Source organism: Micropterus dolomieu, linkage group LG03 (genome assembly GCF_021292245.1).
Source record: "Micropterus dolomieu isolate WLL.071019.BEF.003 ecotype Adirondacks linkage group LG03, ASM2129224v1, whole genome shotgun sequence".
NCBI lineage: Eukaryota > Metazoa > Chordata > Actinopteri > Centrarchiformes > Centrarchidae > Micropterus > Micropterus dolomieu.
The window spans coordinates 11,552,991-11,574,870 of NC_060152.1; the positions used below are offsets into that span (position 1 = coordinate 11,552,991).

General features: G+C 42.0%; 1 protein-coding gene across 2 annotated transcripts in view; it reads left to right on the forward strand.

Annotated features, from left to right (window-relative positions):
* Nucleotides 1–21,880, forward strand: part of bcam (basal cell adhesion molecule (Lutheran blood group)) — a 52,725-nt gene that overhangs the window by 14,851 nt on the left and 15,994 nt on the right. For both annotated transcript variants that reach the window (XM_046044362.1, XM_046044361.1), the window contains exons 2-6: nt 18,203–18,330; nt 18,586–18,802; nt 20,474–20,547; nt 20,717–20,813; nt 20,920–21,102. In XM_046044362.1, the coding sequence (XP_045900318.1) occupies nt 18,203–18,330; nt 18,586–18,802; nt 20,474–20,547; nt 20,717–20,813; nt 20,920–21,102 (699 nt within the window). The remainder of the gene's footprint in view (nt 1–18,202; nt 18,331–18,585; nt 18,803–20,473; nt 20,548–20,716; nt 20,814–20,919; nt 21,103–21,880) is intronic.

Genomic DNA, 21,880 nt, shown 5'->3' on the forward strand with positions numbered 1-21,880 from the left:
CCCCCCCCCCCCCCCACACACACACACCCTCCTCCCCCTTCCGTACATCTCCCTCAGCCACGTGGTGTCTCTATCTTCCATCTCTAGGAGTTGTAGGTCTGTGCAGGTTGAGGCACGTGTTGTTTTGTCTTTCTCAGGTTTCACACATTCCAGATATTATCACCAGGCTCCAGTTAGCTGAGCTGATAAGAGATGGGGGGGGGGGGGGGGGGGGGGGGGGGGTTTCAATCACTTAGCAGACAATGACGAATGGTGCCCTCTGTGTCAGGTCTGATGCACAGATGGAAGGCCTATGCCAGGTGTGGCCCTAACAGGACAATAGGTATATCATGTTGGACAGTCATGCAGTTATCTTGTCACATGGCTTTGATCTACTGTCAGTTACATTTTCTGTTTTGCTCTGCAGAGTCACCAGACGACTGTCTCTGGAATCAGTCAAAATTAGAATGAATGTTGAATATTTAAATTTGAGCTTAATTTCGTTAATTATTTCATCTGTTGTCTCCTATTTCTTTTCTAGTCACACCACCATCCAAGCTATGAATAATGATTTAATGAAGCATTAATGAAATGTGAAAAATGTACTGGGTAGCAGATTGGATTTTTATGAGGACTGGAATAATGCACCTTCTGAAAGTCTCTGGTGGGCCTTGGTGTGTAAATGAGTTAGACATTTTTGGTGTCTTAGTCAGAAAAATGTCCAATTTATGAAAAGTAGTGTTATGAAAAAAAATCCAAGCTTGGAATTGAAATTATTCATGGCTGGCATTTCCTCCAGTTTCATTCTGTCATTTTCAAGCTCTGTCTTTACAACCTTCATTTTATCAGGTAACTCGTGAACAGTGTTCTCATTGTTTATTTTTGTGTTTGCGTCTGTGCGTGCCTATGTGGATTTTACCAACTCTAATCCAGCCTTGGGCATCTTCTGTGCCCTGCAGGCTCAATGTCAGCAGCCTGACTTTGATGTCAAGCTACAATTTATTCGCCTGTCTCTGTGGACTCCCCCGCTGTCCACATAATGTCAGGCAATCAATAATAATGTGACCTACCTATCTACCCCGCCTGCCCACTCCTTTAGTTATTCACCCCCTGGCCTGCACTGTTCCAATCTCTGACCTACCCCTGCCCCCGAAAAAAAACCCTTTCATTCCTGTCCTTCCCACTTTTACCAATAATGCCTGTCTAGCTATGACAATAACCTCTATGTCTGTTACCGTGGTAACATACAGGCCCCCCCCTAAAGCATATACAAACCTCTACTCCACTTCTTTAAAAAAAAACAAGACAGTTCCCCATGGAAACGGATCAAGAGAGGGGGTGTGGAAGATAGATGGAGGGATGCATAAAGAAAGAGAGAATTAAATGACAGGATGGATCTGCTGTTTGTTCATGAATATGTTTAGCGCGCCCCCTTCTCTGCTGTCCCATCAAACCACCGCTGTATTTATGTGAAGGTAATAGAGAATGGGAGAAGACAGGTGTGCCATTATGGTGCAGATTAGCGAGGAATGCTGGAAGGTTAAAACAGATGGGAGTTGGCTAACTCCAATGCGTATTTGTGTGCGAGCTCATATTCCCTCTGAGTTAACGTTAAAATATGTGTGCATAGTACAGTACGTGATCTGCGTGCCACTGACATGTGTGCTTGCTTTGTCCATATGCTGAATGATATTTGAAATATGCTCACTGGGTGTGTAAATATGCATGTGTGCGCATACACAGCTTTCTTCCGTCTCCTTGCCCTACCCTTGTATGGGCAAGAGTCAGCCCCTCACTATCTCCTCGTCTCCAGCTTATCTGCCGGCCTGTCTTGAAGTGTTGGTGCAGAAAATAGAAACTACTATGTGGGAATGCATTTTCTTTTTCTTTCCCCTGTGTAAAATATGCAACACATGCAAGAAAATACCACGAGACACAAAAGATAATGTAGTGTGACATGGAAAATGATGTAGGATACTTTTAACTGTATACCACAAAGGCATTTTATCTTTTTATAATGAGTTGCCTGCATGAGAACACTGTTGGCATCAGTTTGACACAAAAAGATATTTGAGGAAGCCGTCTGCATACAAATCAGTGTGTAGCTACTGTATCAATATCTATAAATATATTGCAGTTAGCAATGTGTGCACACTGGTGTGTGTATTTGTCTGTGAAATTGCCTTACAGCTAGCATCTTACAATGTGGTTGTTAATGGTTCTCTCTAGCTTCTCTGCACAAGCCAGTCAGCAAGCCAGCCAGTCAGCCAGCCAGCCATGTGGTCCCTCTCCACTCTAATTAAACTCACTGTGGTTCCAAACTCCAACCAGAAAGACACAACCTCAATGCCAGACTCTGTGTCAGCTGCTGCCAATGCCTGTACGTGTGTGTGTGTGTGTGTGTGTGTGTGTGTGTGTGTGTGTGTGTGTGTGTTAGAGAGAGAAATATTGAGAGGGAGAGAGAGCTCATAACCATATTTACCTCTCATTTTACTCTGTCAAGACAAAGTGTAGAAGAGTCTGCCAAGGCACTGGAGGAGCAGCGGGGGGAGAAAAACAAATACAAATGTGGAAGAGGAGACAAAGAAGGATCTACAGTAGACAGTATATTCAGATGTTTGCCTGGCTGAGGGAAAGAGGGAGTTTAGTGGATTTAGAAATCAAGGCGAAGAAAGAGAGGAATGCAGGAGAATAGTAATTAACTCTGAATTATTCTATCTCTGAGGGATCAGGGGGATTATTAGGGGCTTTGGTTTGGATTCTGCACCTTTCACTCCGTTGCAGCATGGGAGTCTGGTTCCTGTATGTAAACTTGTGTGTGTGTGTGTGTGTGGGCGTATAAGGGTGTCTGCATGTGTCTCACTGTACTCCAGAAGGCTCCAAGTGTCTGTGCCAGTGGGCTTGTGACCGTATCTGCCTGCCAGCCAGCGATTGTGTGTGTATTGATGTGTGACTTTGTACCCCCCACTTACTGAAGTTCATCCAAGCATTATAAGTTAATCCGCCATAATAGGCAAAAAGACAGAAAGTGGGGGAGAGTGTTAGGAAGGGGGAGAAGGAACAAGGGTGGGAGGTGGGGCATCAAAAGGTAGTGAGTGTGTGTTTCTGTGTGTGTGTGTGTGTGTGTGTGTGTGTGTGTGTGTGTGTGTGTGTGTGTGTGTGTGTGTGTGTACGTGTGTAACAGTCTGCTGTGTGTGAGGTATGACAGGCAGACTACAGATTTAGGGCTAGACAGATCGTTCTAAATCTCCGGCTTATACGTTGTTTTGGGACAGCGAGTGTTGATAGCCCAGGCAGGAGGACAGCTCATGTTGTTCAGATGAAATCAAGGCTTTGGCTGACGCACCATCACAACTTTAAATCTACTCAAATACGATAAGAAAACACTGATTTATGTGTTGTTGTTTTTTTAATGAATGAATCATTGTTGTTGCATGAAGAGGTGGGAAAGATAAGTTGGAATCTTGTGGTTTAGCTGAAATATGGAGGTCACTGGTGGCAATGAATTTGCGCAGTTTAACGAAGGAAGCAAAAAAACACTTGGTGAGGCTTTTGTTTGCGGTAGAATGCCATTGCTAAAAGTCATATATTCTTAGCACACAATGAATAAGTTCACCTTTTAGCTGGGGTTTCCCGTATCAACCTCCCACTGAGTGTTACCACTGTCAACACTGTATAAGACTGTTTGTCCAAGACAGGAGGGGTTAGAGGGAGGGAAAGAAGGGGGGCAGGTGTAAGGGTAATTCTGTGATGTTGGAGGAGTGGAGGTGGGTTTTATCCAGCCTGTCTGGAGGCAGTGACCCGCACTGTGTACACCTCGTCTCTCCATCTCTTGATTACTCACATCTCTTATGTGCGCCATGTTTCCCTGTGGCCTTGCTTGTATTCATGATTTCCAGTTAACATGCACTTGAATATGTTTTCAGGAACACAAGGAGGCACGTTCCTTTTCAGGCTTTCTTTTCCACACTCTAGTGCCATTTTCTTTCTCCTTTTCCCTATCTCCCTGCCAATGTGTTTACCCCTTCCTCTCTATCCCTCTATCTGTCCCTTACACACGGGCTTTACCAGCCTGCTGAGCACGATGGCCTGCTTTTTTTTTTATTTAAAAAAAGCCATGGATGGATAAGAAAACAGCAAAGGGATAAGGGATGTAGAGAAAGGAAAGAAAGGAGGAACAAATCAAAGCATACTCCAGTGGCCTGTTATCTCATTACAGCGGTACCGGCTCGTCACGCCCGGCTGACTGGCCCCCTAAGAAGCGCCCTTGCCCCCTTATAAGACCCCCTTTATTCAGAAAGCACTCTCGTATTTCAGCTTGGGCACAAAGAAGGCCAATTCTCTGTGGTTTCTGAGCTGCCCACGCCAGATTTGTGTATTCTAGCTCAGCCTAGGCACACATTCGAACATACAACAGGGGCATTGGCACATACACAGAAGCCTTGTTAGTCACTAGTTATGAAATGATGCTTGCGGATAATGGAGGCTAATAGTGAAAGTGGATATCCATTTGTTCCACCATTTTCTCCCTATTCCAGCCCTCTTGTATAGTCCCGTGTGGATATTAGAAGAGGGCTTCAAGAGGTAACTGCTGTCAGCTGAAGTAGTGGAAACGATGTTCCTCTCACTGGCTTTTCTCCCACTTCTGCCAAAATGAAGGCTCATTAGAAGTGAAGGGAGGGCTGCTTCTAAATGGGATGGGCAGAGTGCTACTCACCACTCCTACTGAGAGAGAATGAGAGACAAGAGAGAGCAGGAGAAAAAGTGGAAGCGGACACATTAGAGAGAAAATGCAGAGTGGTTTTGTTTTGGGGAGTAAAAAAAGAGGGAAACGAAAATATATGCAAACAACAACATTGTCACCATTTTAATTAATGCATCCAATAAAGTCAAAGGTGGGGAAAGTTAGACAATCCACAGTAAGCAGGCTAAGTCTGAAAATGCCAATTTCCTTTTAAAAAGAGTAATTTACGTGTTTTCCAATTTAGTCGGCTATAAGTGTGAGTATCATATAGTAATGTCCTCCAAAGGAGCAAGATCAGGAAACAAGCTGCAGTGGCATCTTGGTGTTATTTACCCATAGACCCTCTGCTTCCTATCTTTGTTTACCTCAGCTTGTGCAGTGTGTGTATAACCTGTCCTCCCAGGAACAGACCCTTTGTTAGGCCAACAAAACACCTGGTTGCTACAATTCAGCATGAGGTGACTGCTGGGGGAAAAAAGAGTGGCAGGGGGAGGCTGTGCGTTTGAGGAATTGAGCTGTTGAGATATGAAGGGCAGGCAGGTGTGTCTGTGCGTGTGTTTTGCTCCGTTTGTGAATATGTAACAGTAATCATACTGTAAATAGACTTCTGTAAATAGAACTTGTGACATTCATCCCTACACTCATCAGTATTAAAATACACATGCGTTGGCCGGACAGCCTGTGTGTGTGTGTGTGTGTGTGTGTGTGTGTGTTTGGTAGGTACGGTCTAGAGCAGACATTTGAGACTCGCAAAGAGACATGTTGGCCTGCTTTCACCTTTTCCTCACCTTACACCTTATCTCAAATCTTATTTCCTCTCTGGAACAAAAGTGTCTGGGTCTGTTTTTTTTATCTTAATCAAACACACTGTGAGCTATCAAATTCTTAAAGACGCACACACATACAAACACTGTAATGGACACGCTCTGGTGGTTTCTTTATTACAGTAAATGGGCATCAGTGCTGCCTTACGCAGAGTATTTATCTGTCCTGTATGCTAGGAAATGACTTGCCGAATGAATTGATTCAGGTATAGAGGAAGAGGGGAAGCAAGCGAGACGGCACAGGCGGCAGCACTTTGTCCTAACCCTTTTAGCGAGATTAGCTTTAGTCTTAATGTCTCCCCCCTTATTTGTACTCTGAGTCAGCTTTTCTCCTCAATATCTCTCTCCTCTCTCTGATAATCTGTCCTGACTGCAAATGACAGAGGCATCATAAGTTTTCGTTTTGAAAGGATAAGATTATGTGAGTAGTGCGGATTGTCCTGCAACACCTGCAAGTCTCAGGTCATTAATTTGGCCCAAGTCACGTTTTAAGTATTTCTGATTTCCTCGAGTCATGGAACATCTACTTGAAATCCACAAACAGCAGTAACTCTGTTCTACTCTGCTTTGTGGCCACCAAACAACCTGGAGCCACGTGAGTTTTTTTTGTAAATGTGAAGGACAATGAATCTTGAGGACATCCTTCCTCCAAAGCAAGCTTATTTGTTCTTTCTCTCTTATCTATCTTTGTACCCATGTTATGCCTTTACACACTGAAAAGTGAGGGCAATGAGGATTTTTTTTAATCCTTGAGGAAACACTGCTCTATAAAATGGATAGTAATAAATACTGATGTAAATAACCTTACATGCTCAGATTAGATAAGTGCCTTATTACCACAGCCAAGAAAACTAATGAATGATATGCATTTGAAAATTCTTCAGCACAGTGATGTCTAGAGCTTTTTCAAATAAATTTCTTCACTGACTATATATATACTGACTATATATATATATATATATATATATATAATCAGGTTATTTTATGACTTTACAAGACATTACATGTCCAGTGCAAATGTAAACAATTGTACTAAAACATAAACAGGTCAACACAGCGTGTCAACATACCAGAAGATGCTGCAATCTTTCATCAGTATATGGTATGTGTTTCCGTCATTTCTGAGAAAATAACCCCAATGATGTCATCAGGGTTATCTTGCCTTGGTGTGGACACCACAAGTATAGAAAGTCTCTGGGTGCATGGGACAGTCTAACAAAAGACGCATTATAGAAAATGTAGGATGCAGTGTTTGGAGGTGTACAGCCCCTGGGATGGCAGATTACAGCCAATCACCTTCTCTGCAGAGCGAATGATATGCTGCCAGGGCTGCTCCTGCCCTTATGGGGTCCTGAGAGGAATTTATAATACCCATCTCATCACTGAATGCACCTCATTAGAAGACTCCATTATGGACACCAACAACATTAGCGGCAACATATGCAAGCAGATTGCCTCTGCCAAAAATTGCATTCTGGCCAATTAAAGCAATTCATTTACCTTGATAAAGAAGCAGAGGCAGAGGGGAATTGGAAAAAAACATGCAGGGAACCCTCTCCTTCCCTCGCTTCTGCTCGAATCTTAAATCCTACATCAACCAGAGTGTCTTTGAACCTTTTCATTTCTCTGGGTTGATGTTCATGCCTGCATTTGCACCAGTGTTCTCCTATGTCTGCTTGTTCTCTTCTTTGCGACCCTCTAGGCTTCTCCTCTTGCTCTCATCCAAACTTTTAAGACTGTCCCAGTCAAACTCTCCTCTTTTTTTTACTGCCTATCCCTCCATTCCTGCCTCTTCCCTTCTCCCGTTTTTAAATTTTATTTTTCGCCAGGGGCTGTGTTTCAACGAAGGAGGGAATAGCAAGAAAGACTTGGAGAGAGGGGGAAGAAAAGGACAGGGTGTGTTAATTGGAGTGCCTGAGGTGAGAGGGATGGAAGGAAGAGGGAAAGGAGTCCCAGATTCAGGACCCCCAAAACATTAAATATTAACACCTTTTCTCATCTCTGCCCCTTAAGTGACATGATTGGTTTCTCTCTGTCGATTACGACACACACACACACTCTCTCTCTCTTTCTCTCTCTCTCTCTCTCCCTCCCTTCTCTCTTTCACCAAATTGAGTTCCCTGTGAAAATGAAAGGCAGCCAGGAGGAGACATAGTGGGGTAATTGGTGGACCCTCTCTGGTTTGTGTCCTTTGATTCGAAAAGTAATGAAATTCCTCTTGATATTTTTATCCGATCATGCATGTCATTCACCGCTATGGCCTTTTTTTTGGTTTGTTTCCTCCACTGTATTAACACCCAAATGTGAGCTCTAATAGGAGCAAGACACTGGCTATTGTCGTGCTAACTCACTGTTAATGGAGTCACAGAAAATGGCACCAGATTGTGTCAGCTAAAAGACATTAGCTTAATAAATGGCCCAGATATTCTGTGTGAGAGATGATTTCAATTTTACTAAGCTAACGCTAATGGGGAAGGACACTCAGAGAATGCTTGGTTTATCAGTGAGATGATATATCATAGCTACTTTTGCAAAAGCACTTACACAGCACTAAAATTCACAAGACTCGTGTATTCATAGCTCTATTTATAATGTCTTTACAAGACGTCTTGGCTTTGTTTTATTATTTTTTTAACCATCGCTTTCTGCAGAATGGGGCGGAAGACTGCAATGTCAGCTCCACAAATTCATATTCTGCTCGTGCCCTCGTCTCCGTTATTTCCTTTTTGTTTTTCTTCTCCATGTTCCTCCCATCTATCCTTGTCCTCGTTTTCCTCTCCTGACTCACTGGCTCGAATTCGCAGAGGACAAACACACCCACTCCCATCCCAGAACCCCAGCACACACACAAACAGACTCACTGACCACACAGCTCTAAAACTCTCCTGTTTGAATGGGGTTGACTTCTCACCCCGTAGCCCAGACAACAGGATCAGCGTGGGGGAATCTCCTGCTAGACAAAAGAGTGTGTGAGGGGCTGACCTTGTAGCCCACTTCACACTGTTTGTCCTGAGCCCCTAAACTGCCGTGAGATGACAAAACACACACACACCAGTAAAGCTGTGATTTATCTGTTGCAACTGGACACACTGTGATGTTACCTCTCTGCCCTCCACTCTAATACAGCAGACACTTTCATATATAAAGAAATCCACAAACCCGCTGCTTAGCTGGCAGACCTCATTTGCCAAGTCATTGATCTTTGGTATGACTTTGGGCTCTGTGTTTTATTGCATTGAGTAGGATGCACAGATGCTGATATTGTTGAGTTTATGGCAGTGGAGAAGACTGATGTGTACCCAAGCTAATTGCTAATAGCCTTATGTTTGACTCAGCTGCATTACGTCAAAGTCAAGTCTCTGGAAAGATCAGCCCTCTGCTAAACTCGTGTCCTTGTTCCCTACCTCTGACGCCGTCCTCTGTCTCTCCTTAATCATTTAAAACGAAGATCAACTTATGAATCCAAATTAAACCATCCAAGTTAAACGTGTTTTAAGTGCTAATCACATCAACTTCTCTCAAAGCGCATTTCACACATGAAGAGGGATATCAAGCAAGATTTATAAAACTACAGCCTGACAGAAGAGACCAATGGAGCCAACCCAAAAACTTCAGAGGACTGAGAACAGAAAAGAAAGGTTACAGGATTCTTATCTAACAAATAATAAAATCAATTTTCCCGTTATAGTCTCTCCTCTCTTACATCTAGAAAAGACCTACGAAACTGGTGGTTGAGTGACGAAACACTCCTCCTCTAGACTTATATGACCTCCACAGCCAGCTGCATCCTGAATGTGTGGGTGTGTGTGTTGCTGCAGGGTCCCAGGTGTGGATTTTACTTCTACTCAGGTGGTACATCGGGACAAGCCCAGACAGGAAGAAATATCTTGTAATTGCAGGACAATGGCTTAGCATGGGGCACCTTAACATCCAGGATGGGTCTATCTCATCGTTACTTACCTCCGCCCTTTACCAACACATACAGATATCACACATAACCCTCATAAACCACGCAAGCAATCCATAAAAAAAACGAGGGCGCCGTGTTTCACCGAGCAATGAAATATGAGCACCAAAGATATTATTGTTTTGACTCCAATTAGAGGCCCAGATATCATCTTTGAAGCACAACAGGCCTTCGCTATCGACTTGGGGAGTTATGACTGCAGGAGCTTTTGACTGGAAGGGTCAGATGAGATTTACAAGACTGAGGCTGATTCCCTGATTGCTGTAATTGGTACTTTAAAGCGCTGCCATCCATGTGTTATTGGGCAAAAAAGAAAATCCGTAAAGAAAGTTTTTCAGGAAACTCTTGAGAGTTTGCCTCAACTTAAGATTCTGTCTTTGGTGAAGCAATAACAGGACAATCCTCCTGAATCAGAATTACTATATAAACACTATAGTATAACTAAAACTTCACTATAACTTAAGGTCTCCATAGCAAACTCAATAGTATTATTATAGTATTTTTAATTATAAAATATTACTATTTTTTTGTGGTATTTTAGTAATTCTTTATAGTATTACTATAGTGTTTTTTGTAAGGGCAGTCTCCCAGAAGTTCATCTTAGTTTATAATAATGCAGCGCAATGAGGATGCAGACGTTTGATAGAGGAGGCGGATAAGGCGGATCTGTCTGTCCGTCACTGTTAGAAGAGACTCCACTCTGCAGTGTAGTTACAGAACCCCTTCTTCCCATGTCCATGTCTTTACACACTGAGTGAAATAAGTAGGCCTAGTTTATTTTTAAAGTGGGCAGGGCGCATTTCATTTGAAACGGGTGAAACATATCTAAGGCTGCCATTGCTTGAGACTTGCTTCACTAGTATGAAAGCACTTGAAATACTTTGTCAGTTCCACTTTGGGGAAATCTCCTTCTCGTGGAACATCATAAGCAAATCAAGACACAGTAGCAAACACAAAAGGAGCATAGAAAGAGCAAACAGAAGTCACTGTGCATGCATAACCACCCTTGTCTGTGGAAAGGTCAACCAGAAATCCATTATGATTATTCACGCTGGTTTGAACATATTGGGAAGAATAAACTCATTACTGAATCATTTTTAGTGTTGAGTCAGTACATGGTGATTGGTATGATTTGCTTCGTCAGGATTAAAATTGTTCATGGCTGATGTATTAATATCTGTGCACACAAGTGACCTGTGCACACAAGCAACACATGCACTGCACAAGACGTGACTTTCCATCCAACAGGATATTACATATTTTGTTAGACTGCAAGCAATGTTCGCAGTGACACATAATGTGGTGGGAATGGGGCTTGCATTGTTCATGTCCTTTCCAACAGGACGTGGTTACTTTTCAGTATCAATGTATGTATGGAAATAAATTGTTCTTTTTGGCATATAATATTCTACTATCCTTCTTGCATTCTCTTTCGGTCCCTAGCCCTTTCTGTTTCTCTCCATTATCCTACTTTATGAATATAGTAAATGACAGTGGGATTCTAATTAGCATTAGATACCTATCAGTGCTTCCTTCTCAAATGTCAACACCAACAGAGATCGCAGCACTTAGTCTGGTATGGATATGTGTGCCACTAGAAGGCAAGGAGTAAGGTAGGGTATATCAGTAGTAAGTATATACTGGATCTATTTCTGTCTGGTTTTCACTGTATGTGAATGTTTTTATCTTGTTTCCTTGGTTGCAAAAAGTTTTACTTCTACAAACTGGGAAACTTCCTCTTTCTCCCTGTCTATCAGCCTCTGCGGTCCTGCGTGTCTGACTGTGCCTGTCTCTCACCCTCTTACTCTTGCCCTCAGTATGTGGCATTCATTGTTGGTGAGTGGGTGTGCATGTGTGTGTGTGTGTGTTTTGCTGCAGCTGCTGTTCCTGCACTGCACCTGTTCTTTTCTCATCAGTCAGGCGTTGACGGACTCCAGGCCTTACATGGACCCACCCTGACACTAGCAGTCTGACCTAGCCTACCCCTCACCCCCTCACCACCACCCCCCCACCACACACACACACACACACACACTCTTTGTCAACATTGTTGCAAAGATCTTGCACCTTTTTTGTCTCTTCAGTGTCCAACCACAACTGTATTATTTGCATATGACAACAATCCACAGTAGTTTTAATCACTTTCCTTCAAGAGAGCATCTGCTGAAGAGCCTCTATCTGTTTATTTTTACTCCTTACAGCTGGCCCTCTTGGGTAAATCTCTGAGATGGATCGAGTTTGTCCGCTAAAATGACACTCACTAAACAAACTGAGTTTCCTGAGGAGTGTAAACTGTTCCCATCTAGCCGGGCAGGCAGACTAATGTGAGTGCTGAGAGGATGCGAAAGGCCTGTAAACAAGAGATTTGAGTCAGATCCCGTCTGTGACATTAACAGGCCTTTATCACGCCCCGATCACAATTGCATTCACATACACCGGGCTCTGGCTCACAATGATGATTGTTCCTGTGAGTCAGTCATATTGTGACTGTGGTGATAGTAACCACCACAACTTAGGTAGGAGTGAAGCCATACTTGTGTGTCACGTTTACGCACGCATCTGGTGTAGAATAGATTTATTGCTATGTGATGTTTTTACGCACCCCAAAGTAACTGTGTGTACATTCTTTCATTTAGTTTGTGAAAGAGAATGAGAAGGAGCCTGTTTTGTTTTGCAAGATATGATGATTTTGTCCTCACTGTCAACAGTCTCCACTGAGACTGGACATAACTAGGACATAACGTAAGTAGAGCTGAAATGAGTGGTTGAAAAAAAAATAACCTGCAACAATTTTGATCATCTAAAAAGAAATGTCAGCGTTTGCTGCTTTAATTTGTCTTATATGTTAATATCCTTAGGGTTTGGAGTGTTGGTTAGACAACACAAGCAATCTGATGACACCCTACCAGACTTTAAGAAATTGTGATGGGCATTTTTTTTTTTTACTATTTTCTGACGCTTTATAGACTAAACATTTAATTCATTAGCTGAGAAAATAATCAGAAGATTTAGCGCTAATAACAAAAATCATGCCAAGTCACAAGTCACAGTTCTTGCCGTCGCCACATGGTATCTCCATTGAGGCTGTATCCTTCATGTGAAGTTACATTTTCCAAGGAGGTTATAATCTAGCCGCAGAGACTATGTAGTAGCCTCTGTAACTACACTGCAATGATTAAGTATAAGTTCAGCTTGAGATGTCAGCAGTGTTGATTAAAACAGAGATGGCAACTATAAAGAGAGAAATACTTCAGAGCATATAAGAAGAGGTGCTGACCAGTGAAAAGTAATGAATAAAACTGCAGAAGTTGTTATTACATGTTGTTGTGTAATGACCGCGTGCTGAAGGTGACTCAGTTCTCGTGACATTGAGGCTGCGTCTTGTGTAGCAGGACACTGTTTGCTTTGCCAACAGTGAAACACACTAATCCTGTTAGAGGCCAAGGATGTTTTGGAACACACACGCAAACACATGCCCACCCGTACACACACACACACCCTCTGACATTCCTCTTTATTCAGGTACCGCGTTGCACTCCTTTCATACTTTAAAGCTTTACATTCATCTCATAGATCAATTCTTCCGTTGGTGCAGATAGTTTTGCTCTTTCTTTGTGAGACGCTGACAGTAATCTCACACACTTCTTTTGCACCCCTAGCAGCATCACCCAGGTACAGTGCAATACAGTAAAGTTAAATAAAGCTGAGTTACCCGGAACATCGTTTTCCCTTCTTAGGAGTGGTGTTTGGGTTAGCAAGGAAACAAGCAGGTACTATCGTGTTCATGACACTCATATAGGTAAGGTTGGGTTTCCACACACCCACACACACTGTCTCGTTTTCCTTATAGTCCCCCCCCCCCCTTATTTTTTTATGCCTTTCTTTTGCTATCTTGAATTCTCTTTTTCTTTATCCTCACACACATGCGCAGACAAGACACACAAGCGAGTTCGTAGACTGGGTATTAAAGAATGCTCTTTGAGAATGAGGGATGAAAAGAGGAGAGTCTGAAGAGAGAAAGAGGCTCCTGGTTTGATGTCCAGAATACAACAGTAGGTGAGAGGAGAACAAGAGAGGAAAAGAGGACAGGAGAGAGGGGATCCAGCTGGTTCTTTTCATAATGAGGGGCACGCAATTGTGTGTGTGTGTCGGTGTGTTTGTGTGTGTGTGTGTGTGTGTGTGTGTGAAACAGAGGGAGAGGGTGAAAGAGAAAGAGATGTGGGCAAAAGAAGAGTCAAAGAAAAGGCAGAAAGAGAAAGACACAGAGAGGGTATTAAAGATGGTTTCACATTAACTTTTCAGTGGATGTGGGACAGACATGACTCTCTCCACTCTGTCATGCTGCTTTGACTGCAGACTTAGATCTTCTGTTTTTCTACTCACAGTGTACTTAACCCAAGCTTCCTGGGGTGGTTCAGTTGCTCATAAATATCACATGCATTATATATATACTGTAAGTGTGTGTGTGTGTGTGTGTGTGTGTGTGTGTGTGCGCGCGCAGGTCACAGCCTGACCGTCTCGTTCCCATCTGTCTTTGTACCCGGTCACGCACCCCATCACACACTTTCCCTCTCTTTGGCTAAATCCGATTATCTGGCCTGCATCAGCTAACGAGACCCCCATGAAGCTAGTCCCCCCCCCCCCCCCCCCCCCCCCCCCCCCCCCCCCCCCCCCCCCCAACCCCAGCCTTTCTCTCTCTCTCTTTCTCTTACACACACTCAAGCACACGCGCTGCTCTAGGCACAGACTGGACAGAGGACTCCTTAATTATGCTTAAATTGTCCATCTCTGTCTGTCCAGCTGCCTCTGTGTAAAACACAGAGCTGCGGCCTGACTGATCACTCTGAACCAAAACATATTGTGAATGACACCAAAAGATGTGTGTGAAAGAGAAAAAAGGGTGAGAGTGAGACAGACAATAAAATGAGAAATGGGGGAGGAAGAGGCTAGCAAAGAAAGAAGGATGTGTACAGATGGCACACACATCACTGCTTTAACTGCCTCTCTGTAGCTCTGTTTATATGCATGTTTTAAACCAGCTACTGACCAAACCCTACTTATAAGAAATAAAAAACAACTGTATGTCAGATACTGAAGGATATATAAATTTAGATTGTTTGTTCTGTGATCTATATTTTCATGGGTTATTTTTTTAGATTCACACAAACTGTCTTGACTGTATAGGTTTAATATTAGATGACTATTATTATCACATAAGAGACCAAATTAGGTCTTGTAGCTGATTTGTAAGTGATGATTAAGCTTTTATTATATTCCATTATGTCTGGCAAATTTGTGCCAGTGACTGAAAAATGTGCACAAAATATGACGTTTCCACAGGAAGTGAACGTGGTCAGAAATGTGTGACTAACACAGCTAAAAATAATCAGCACATGGATGCATAAATACTCACCTGATAATGCCAGTTTTCTTACCTTTAATATGCAACTAAGACTAAGAGTCTACAGACTTGCTAGCAGCACCCTGAGGCTGTACTTTGCTAAATGTTAATGTAAACATGCTGATGTTTGCAAGTTGTAACTTCTACCATGTTCACTGTCTTAGTTTGCTGTGTTAACATGCTAACATGTGCTAAATAGCACTCAACACAAAGTGCATCTGAGTCTCATGGGAATGTCATTAGTTTTGCAGGTCATAACCCAATGAATTAGACAAGTTTTTGACCTGATGATGGCTCAAAATGAGAAGTTATGGGAATGGCAGAGTTAATCAAATTCATCCTGTAAGGAACATGGATAGATTTACCAGATTTTATGGCAATCCATTCAATAGCCATAGAGGTATTTAACTAAAACCACAACTGTCAACCTCATAGTGCTGCTAAAAGAAAGACAAGGGATCACCAAAGTCAGTAGCCTTCATCCCCTGGGGACCATAAATGTTTGGAGAAAATGTCATGGAAAAACATCCAAAAATAGTTGTTGAGATATGGTCCAACCACTCTTTGGAATTCCTTGGAATAAAAACCGAATAACTTCATTGTTCAAGGGTTTATTTTGTTAATTTTCATAATGTTGATCACTTAATATTTGCATAGTAGGACCAGTAAGATTTATTTTTTCAGTTCACATCGCTCTACAAGAAAGTTGACAAAATCTCCCTATAAACATGCACACTAATTCCTACCATATAATTTATTGACTTTAAGTGATTATATAATGTTAAAGATTGAATAATGTATTTCAATGAAGTATGAAAAGGAGCAGGCAGTGGCTAAGCATTCCCCTATGATTGCATAACTGATTTCGTCTAATACTTTGTTAAAACATAATCCAGTATTCATATTCTGCCGATCATGTTTTAAAAAACTCTTTTTTTCCAAATTCTTGAGTAACTGAGTTAAGATTTAGGTCCTCTATGCATGTGCCAGCAAGTCACTTGATTTAATGTGGTATGTGTGTGAGTGTATATTTTCTCCATACACCACTTAACAGGACTCTTAAATCCTGAGTGCTGCCTAAAAGCACAGCGCTTTGTTTACTCACACATTCTTGTACATTTGCTTGTCTGGCTTGCTGTTTGTGTTGGCGCAGAAACAGAGGAGGATTTTCTCTTGGGCTACATCCCTCTTACAAACTCAGAACATGAGATTCGGTTTGTAAAACTTATGTTTCACTTGAGAGCTGCTGAGCTAATGGAACAAAATATTTAGACAGCGAGGAATACTGGATAGGGATGAAGATGGCAAAAAACACAAAAGGAAATAAAGAAAATGAGAGGCGGGATAAAAATAGGCCTAGGAATTGAAGAAGTAAATCAAGAGGAAGTGAAAGAACATGAGATCTTTTCATCAAATGTCAACACTTGACTGACCCCTGACCTCTGTATGGTCTGTGGGTCATGGTGAATTACAGCATCTGACCCTGGTGGAATGTCTAACACACACATGCACAACACTGAGCAAGCAAAGTGTGTATTTTTGACATCTCTCCCTATTATCTCCTGTATATGTACTCAATGCCATTTTCTTTCCCTTCCATCCTTCACTCTCTTTCTTCCTCACAGTAGAGTGATAACAAGGCGGTCATCCCTCGGCTCCTCTCGTCTCTCTTTAGACATTTTTAGCAAACACTCTTTCATCTTCCCTGTCTGCGTTTCTCTGCCCTGTTATTAAAACTAGCCTGTCAAACAACTGTGATTCCCAGAAGTCCATCCTCCCCACTCTTGGCAGTTTCTCACAACAAATAAATTATTAAAATGTAGATTTTGTAGTCCAGAAAGTGATGACATGATTAATTTATGTTATCATACAGAATATGGGGCTGGGTTGTTCATTAGTAACGTATGTCCAGAATATGAATTTTAATTTGAGCCTAGATCTCTGGCTTTTTAATGATACTTAACTTAATGTTTAAAGTTTTTGCAATATAGAAAGTTTTTGGGGTAATGTTGTTGAGTGGTTGTTTACTGTTGCTTCCCTGATGCATCCATTATTTACTTACTGTTATTTTTATTTCTGTGAAAGTATATTATCTTACAGTAAATATGACCTCACTCCTATAACCCTGTATGTTTTCCTCCTGGCATATCAATTTTATCTCATGCCTGGCAAGCACTATGTTTCATATAAGCCTGTGTGTACAAATTAAATATGTCGTCCATTTGTTCATCACTCAAACAACATTGTTCTTTCTTAGCAGTTGCTCCTTGTTTCTACACATTAGAGCCTCACACTCACAAAGCACTGAACTCCACTGCCGCCATGTGTTACTGTAACATAAGATTTATGACACTGTATGTGCTGCAGTGGCGTCATTAGCATAAATGGAGCTCCTTCCCTTCCTGCAGCTCTCAGTCCTTTCCCTCCCATTTTTCTCCTCTCTGCAGTGCAATCTCCTTGTCACATTGTAGCTACATGTACAGAGAGTTAGCTAGTCTAGGTCCACGCTGTGCCCTAGCTGCTACTCTCCCATTGATATCTGGGACACTGTGTGAATCCTAATGCCTCTGTTGAATGAAGACAGCTGACAGTGATGAGGGCCTTCTAACTTCCCTCAGGGTCCCTTAAGAGTTTTTACTGCAGTTCTAACACATTTAAAGGAATACTGATACTTGTAGCCTGTGACCTGCTGCTATAGTCGGTTTACATCAGTTACAATAGATTCCACTAGAGACTTCATTGAGAGACAAAATGTCAAAATATCCATAAAAACCTCTCAAGCCACTCATGCAACACAATCGACTTATTGATCCTAAGGTTTAGTATGTTCCAAAAGTTCTAACAACTTAGTCATTGTGGTTTTATGATGTTATTATTTTTTCCCCCTGTCCTTCTTTGAGATGGAGTTAACAGTACTGAACATGTGTGGGGTTGTGTCTTTTCAGTACTGTCAATTAGACCAATAGATCTTTCTGTAAGTCATTAGATTTTGTAATGTAGTAGGTTTTTAGCTTAGGTCTTTATCTTGTTATCTTGCTGTTAGCCTCTTTCTACATGAGACATGCCCAACCACTAAATGTCACTCAGTAATACATTTTTGAGTTTTACCTTAAGCAATGTTGTTATTATGATACACAGTGGTATTAATGCCATATGGTTAAAGTAAATCCTTGTAGATGTTTTTAAAACCTGCATTGTTAACACATTACTACCAGTCCTTCTGGCTTCATATGCTTGACTTTTTAATCACATTCTTTCTCTCTGTCTTTGTGTGTTTTTCTCTGCAGTATGTAGTGGGGCTGTGAGTGTGGAGGTGACTCCTAAAGTGGAGGTGTTAAAAGGAGAGACTGCCAAACTGCCCTGCAAATACACAGTCTCACAACCATCAAGCAACACTGTTGTTGAATGGTTCATTGTAAGTAATTTCAATATATTATATTAACGTTCTTTATTTAAATAGTTTTAGACAATATAAAGCAGGCAATATCCATGTTATGAGGAATACTTTGTAAATCAGTGCGCTGTCAAAATCTGTATTTTCAAACGCAGTTCCAGGTCTAATGTCTCCTGTTTTCTCTTACCTATTTCTTTGTCTTTTGACTCCTTCCATTGCTTCTCATTACTCTCCCATCCTCTTTCTGTATCTCCTTCTGTCTGTCCATCGATTCAGGAGGAGCAGGGAACCAGAAAGCGTGTAGCCTTCCGCTCCCAGGATGGCAAGGGAAAAAGCGATGACGGCACCCCTGTGAGTGAGCGGGTCACTATTGGAGAGGACTTCGCCTTGACCATCTCCTCGGTTCGACCCTCCGACGAGCTCGCCTTCTACTGCCAGGTTACCGCTGGCCCCGCTGGCGTTGGAGATGCCATCACTATGCTCAAAGTCTTCTGTGAGTTGACCAGAGCCATTTTGGCCTTTCATATGACCTTAACGTGACTTTTTTAAAGACCCCCCACCCCCACCCCAAACACACACGCACTGGGAATTTATGTCTTGTTTTGTTACCGTCACTGCCTCTAAAGGTTTATGGCTTTAATCAGAGGGGCATGTGTGTTCATGCATACTTTCATTTAGAAGTGGCTTAATTGTACCTAATGCATGAAATGTATTTTGCTGATTGCATTTCACACATACTTTATGCAAAACGTCTTTATATAAATATAGTATCATAAAGTATGACTTGTCTACATGTGTTAAGAATAGAGCAGACTTTTATTATACTAATATTTTTTCGTCATGTGTAGGACTTCAAAGCCTTTTGCAATGCCTGGGGTTACCAATTTCTGTTGATAAGTTCCCCAGAGGTCAATTAGTCACAATCTAATCACTCTTGACACAACTGATGAATAGTTCTATCACACCTGTCATGTCTCATATATCTCACCTTAATAACAGTCCAGATTTATTGCCAAGGTACTGAGGGCTGACCCTTGATACAGGCTGATATGTCCTTGCCACTCCCACAGTAACCCCTGAGCAGACAGCAATCATGCTTTTAGCATTTAGTGGCCCACCAAAATGAATACGATTCAATTGCATTTTGGATTGGACTGATCAATCACTCTAAAGAGCGAAAACATGTGTTGGATGACTGGCAAAAGAAGTTTAGAATAGTCAAGCTTAGTCAAAAAAGCTTGCAAGATATCCTTTAAAATTTATGCACTCAGAGGCACTGTAGTTTAAAGCAACCTTGTAAAAGAAGCTATTAATCGTGAATGGGCTAATCAGTGGTAGACAATACCTCAGTGCAGTGCTTTTTGACAAAGGCCTTTTTGGATGCACTTTATGCCCAGAGTAGTTGCAGCCTGTCTCACAAACCAGCAATCATTCTTTGTCTATATTTGACCACTTGACTCATTGGGGAATAAGTTATAGTGTGTCTGTCTGTCCTGCCTCACCTTAATAGGACTGAGTTATGAGGTCTCCTGAGGGTTGAGCTGCAGCAGTGATAGTCTGGTTTCTCTCTCAGGAGGCCCACAGTTAAGAGTAGTATGTCTGCTTAGCAGAAACACAGAAACAGAATCAAACTTATCCTGCCTGTATGTCTACTGTGCATAAATATGGCTGCCTGCATACACAGTATGTGTGAAAAGGGAATGGCTATAAAAAATGTTTCAGCGGTTTTGGGAGCAGTAAAAAAACTAAAAACAAAGAATTAAGCGAAAAAGATAGAAAGAGGAATACCGATCTACTGTTTATTTTTATAAGCAGTCGACAGCTGCAGGCAGTGATAAGATGACCTTGCATGTGAACAAGTGAGCTAGGGAGTGAAGCACAGAAACAAGAGGGAACTCTCACACCTGTGGCTGTGTGTGTGCCAGAGAAAGGGGGTGTTTTTTATTTATTTGTTATTTGACCCTTGTCAGTTCATGTGAACCAGGTCACAGTGAAATAATGTGAAGCAGGATATTTACTGCTTGACTTATTAACACAGGCATGTGTGTTGGACTCAATATGTGGAAGTGAGATTGTGTGTGCTTCCATCTATGTTAAAGGTTTATCTTCCAAGGAATTGTAATGATATAATAATGACACCCCACCGCTACCTTTATTGTCTCAGTTGCTCCAGAGAAGCCAGAACTCACAAGGCCTGCAAGTCAAGCCATTTCTGCAGGACAGTCTACCAGCTCTGAGGTGTGTGTGTGTGTGTGTGTGTGTGTGTGTGTGTGTGTGTGTGTGTGACATTTCTCTAACTGTGTGTGTATCATGCATGTGAGCATATTTTCTGATTTCATGTGAACACTGAAGACACATTTTCAGTCCACTTTCTTTTGTCCCCCATGCATTTGTTCATGTGTATTAGATTGGTACCTGTGTGACGATGAACGGACATCCTCAGCCAAGAATTATCTGGTTCAAAGATGAACAGCCCTTACCTGAGGTCAAGGACAGAAAGGAGAGTATGTGTTTAATAAATAGTATATATATAGTCTAATATCACATGCTGTACAAAACAGAGGATAATATGTGTGCTTTGTTCCTTCTTTTATCCCTCTTTTCTGTCAGAGACCTACATGATTCCCTCGGTGGTGAAGGAGGCGTCCGGTCTCTACACTATCAAGAGCACCCTGTATATGCAGCCCACAAAGGCAGACAAGGACTCTGTGTTCCACTGCACTGTGGAGTACTTTATGCCAGGAGACCAGTTTATAAAGAAGGACTCCGACACCATCACCATCAACCTCAACTGTGAGTGGAGGGGAGGGTCAAGGGTTTTAATTAGTGAGCTTTACAGGTGCTGGTACTAGGTAGACTTTGTTAACTTCGGACACAGTCAGGCAAGTGGTTTCCAATCTTTATGCTAAGATAAGCTACCTGCCTGCTGGCTGTAGCCTTATATTCAGGGTGCGATTTGCCGGGGGGATGCGTGGGATTTCCCCCTTCCTGGTTTATATATCGCTGCCTCTGCTGAATAATTTTTATCCCACCCTCAGAGAGGGTGATTTTGTGATGCAACTGATCACAAAACTCATGGTTCGGATCGATCTGTAGTTTTGTTAGGGTTCTTTTTATTTTAAAGGAGACTTATTAAACTGCTTTTCCAGACCTATATTGTAGGTATGTGACTCCTGTATGGCAGCTTTGCATGATTCAAAGTTCAAAAAAATATTTCTCTCTCTTTGAGCCCCCCCCCCTCAAAGCTCACTGTCTTATGATTGGCGAAGACCTGAAGCATGTTACCAGGCTGTTGTTGTTGCTGGGATGAACAGGCAGACTGAGTCGTTGCTGGGCCGATGCTATGGGAGCACATGCCCATATATGGAACACCAGCTCCGTCTGGCTCCGTATTACTTAGAACAGAGCTGTTGGTAGAAAAAGCAGTTCAAAACAGAGCATTCAGAACAGCAGGAGATCTGAGGTTTTTGCTCACAGGGATTTCTTTTAAATACTTTAACCTAATTCTTTGATGATTTGACCATGTTTAACATGAACATCCAACATTATAACATTGTAGAAAAGTCATAAA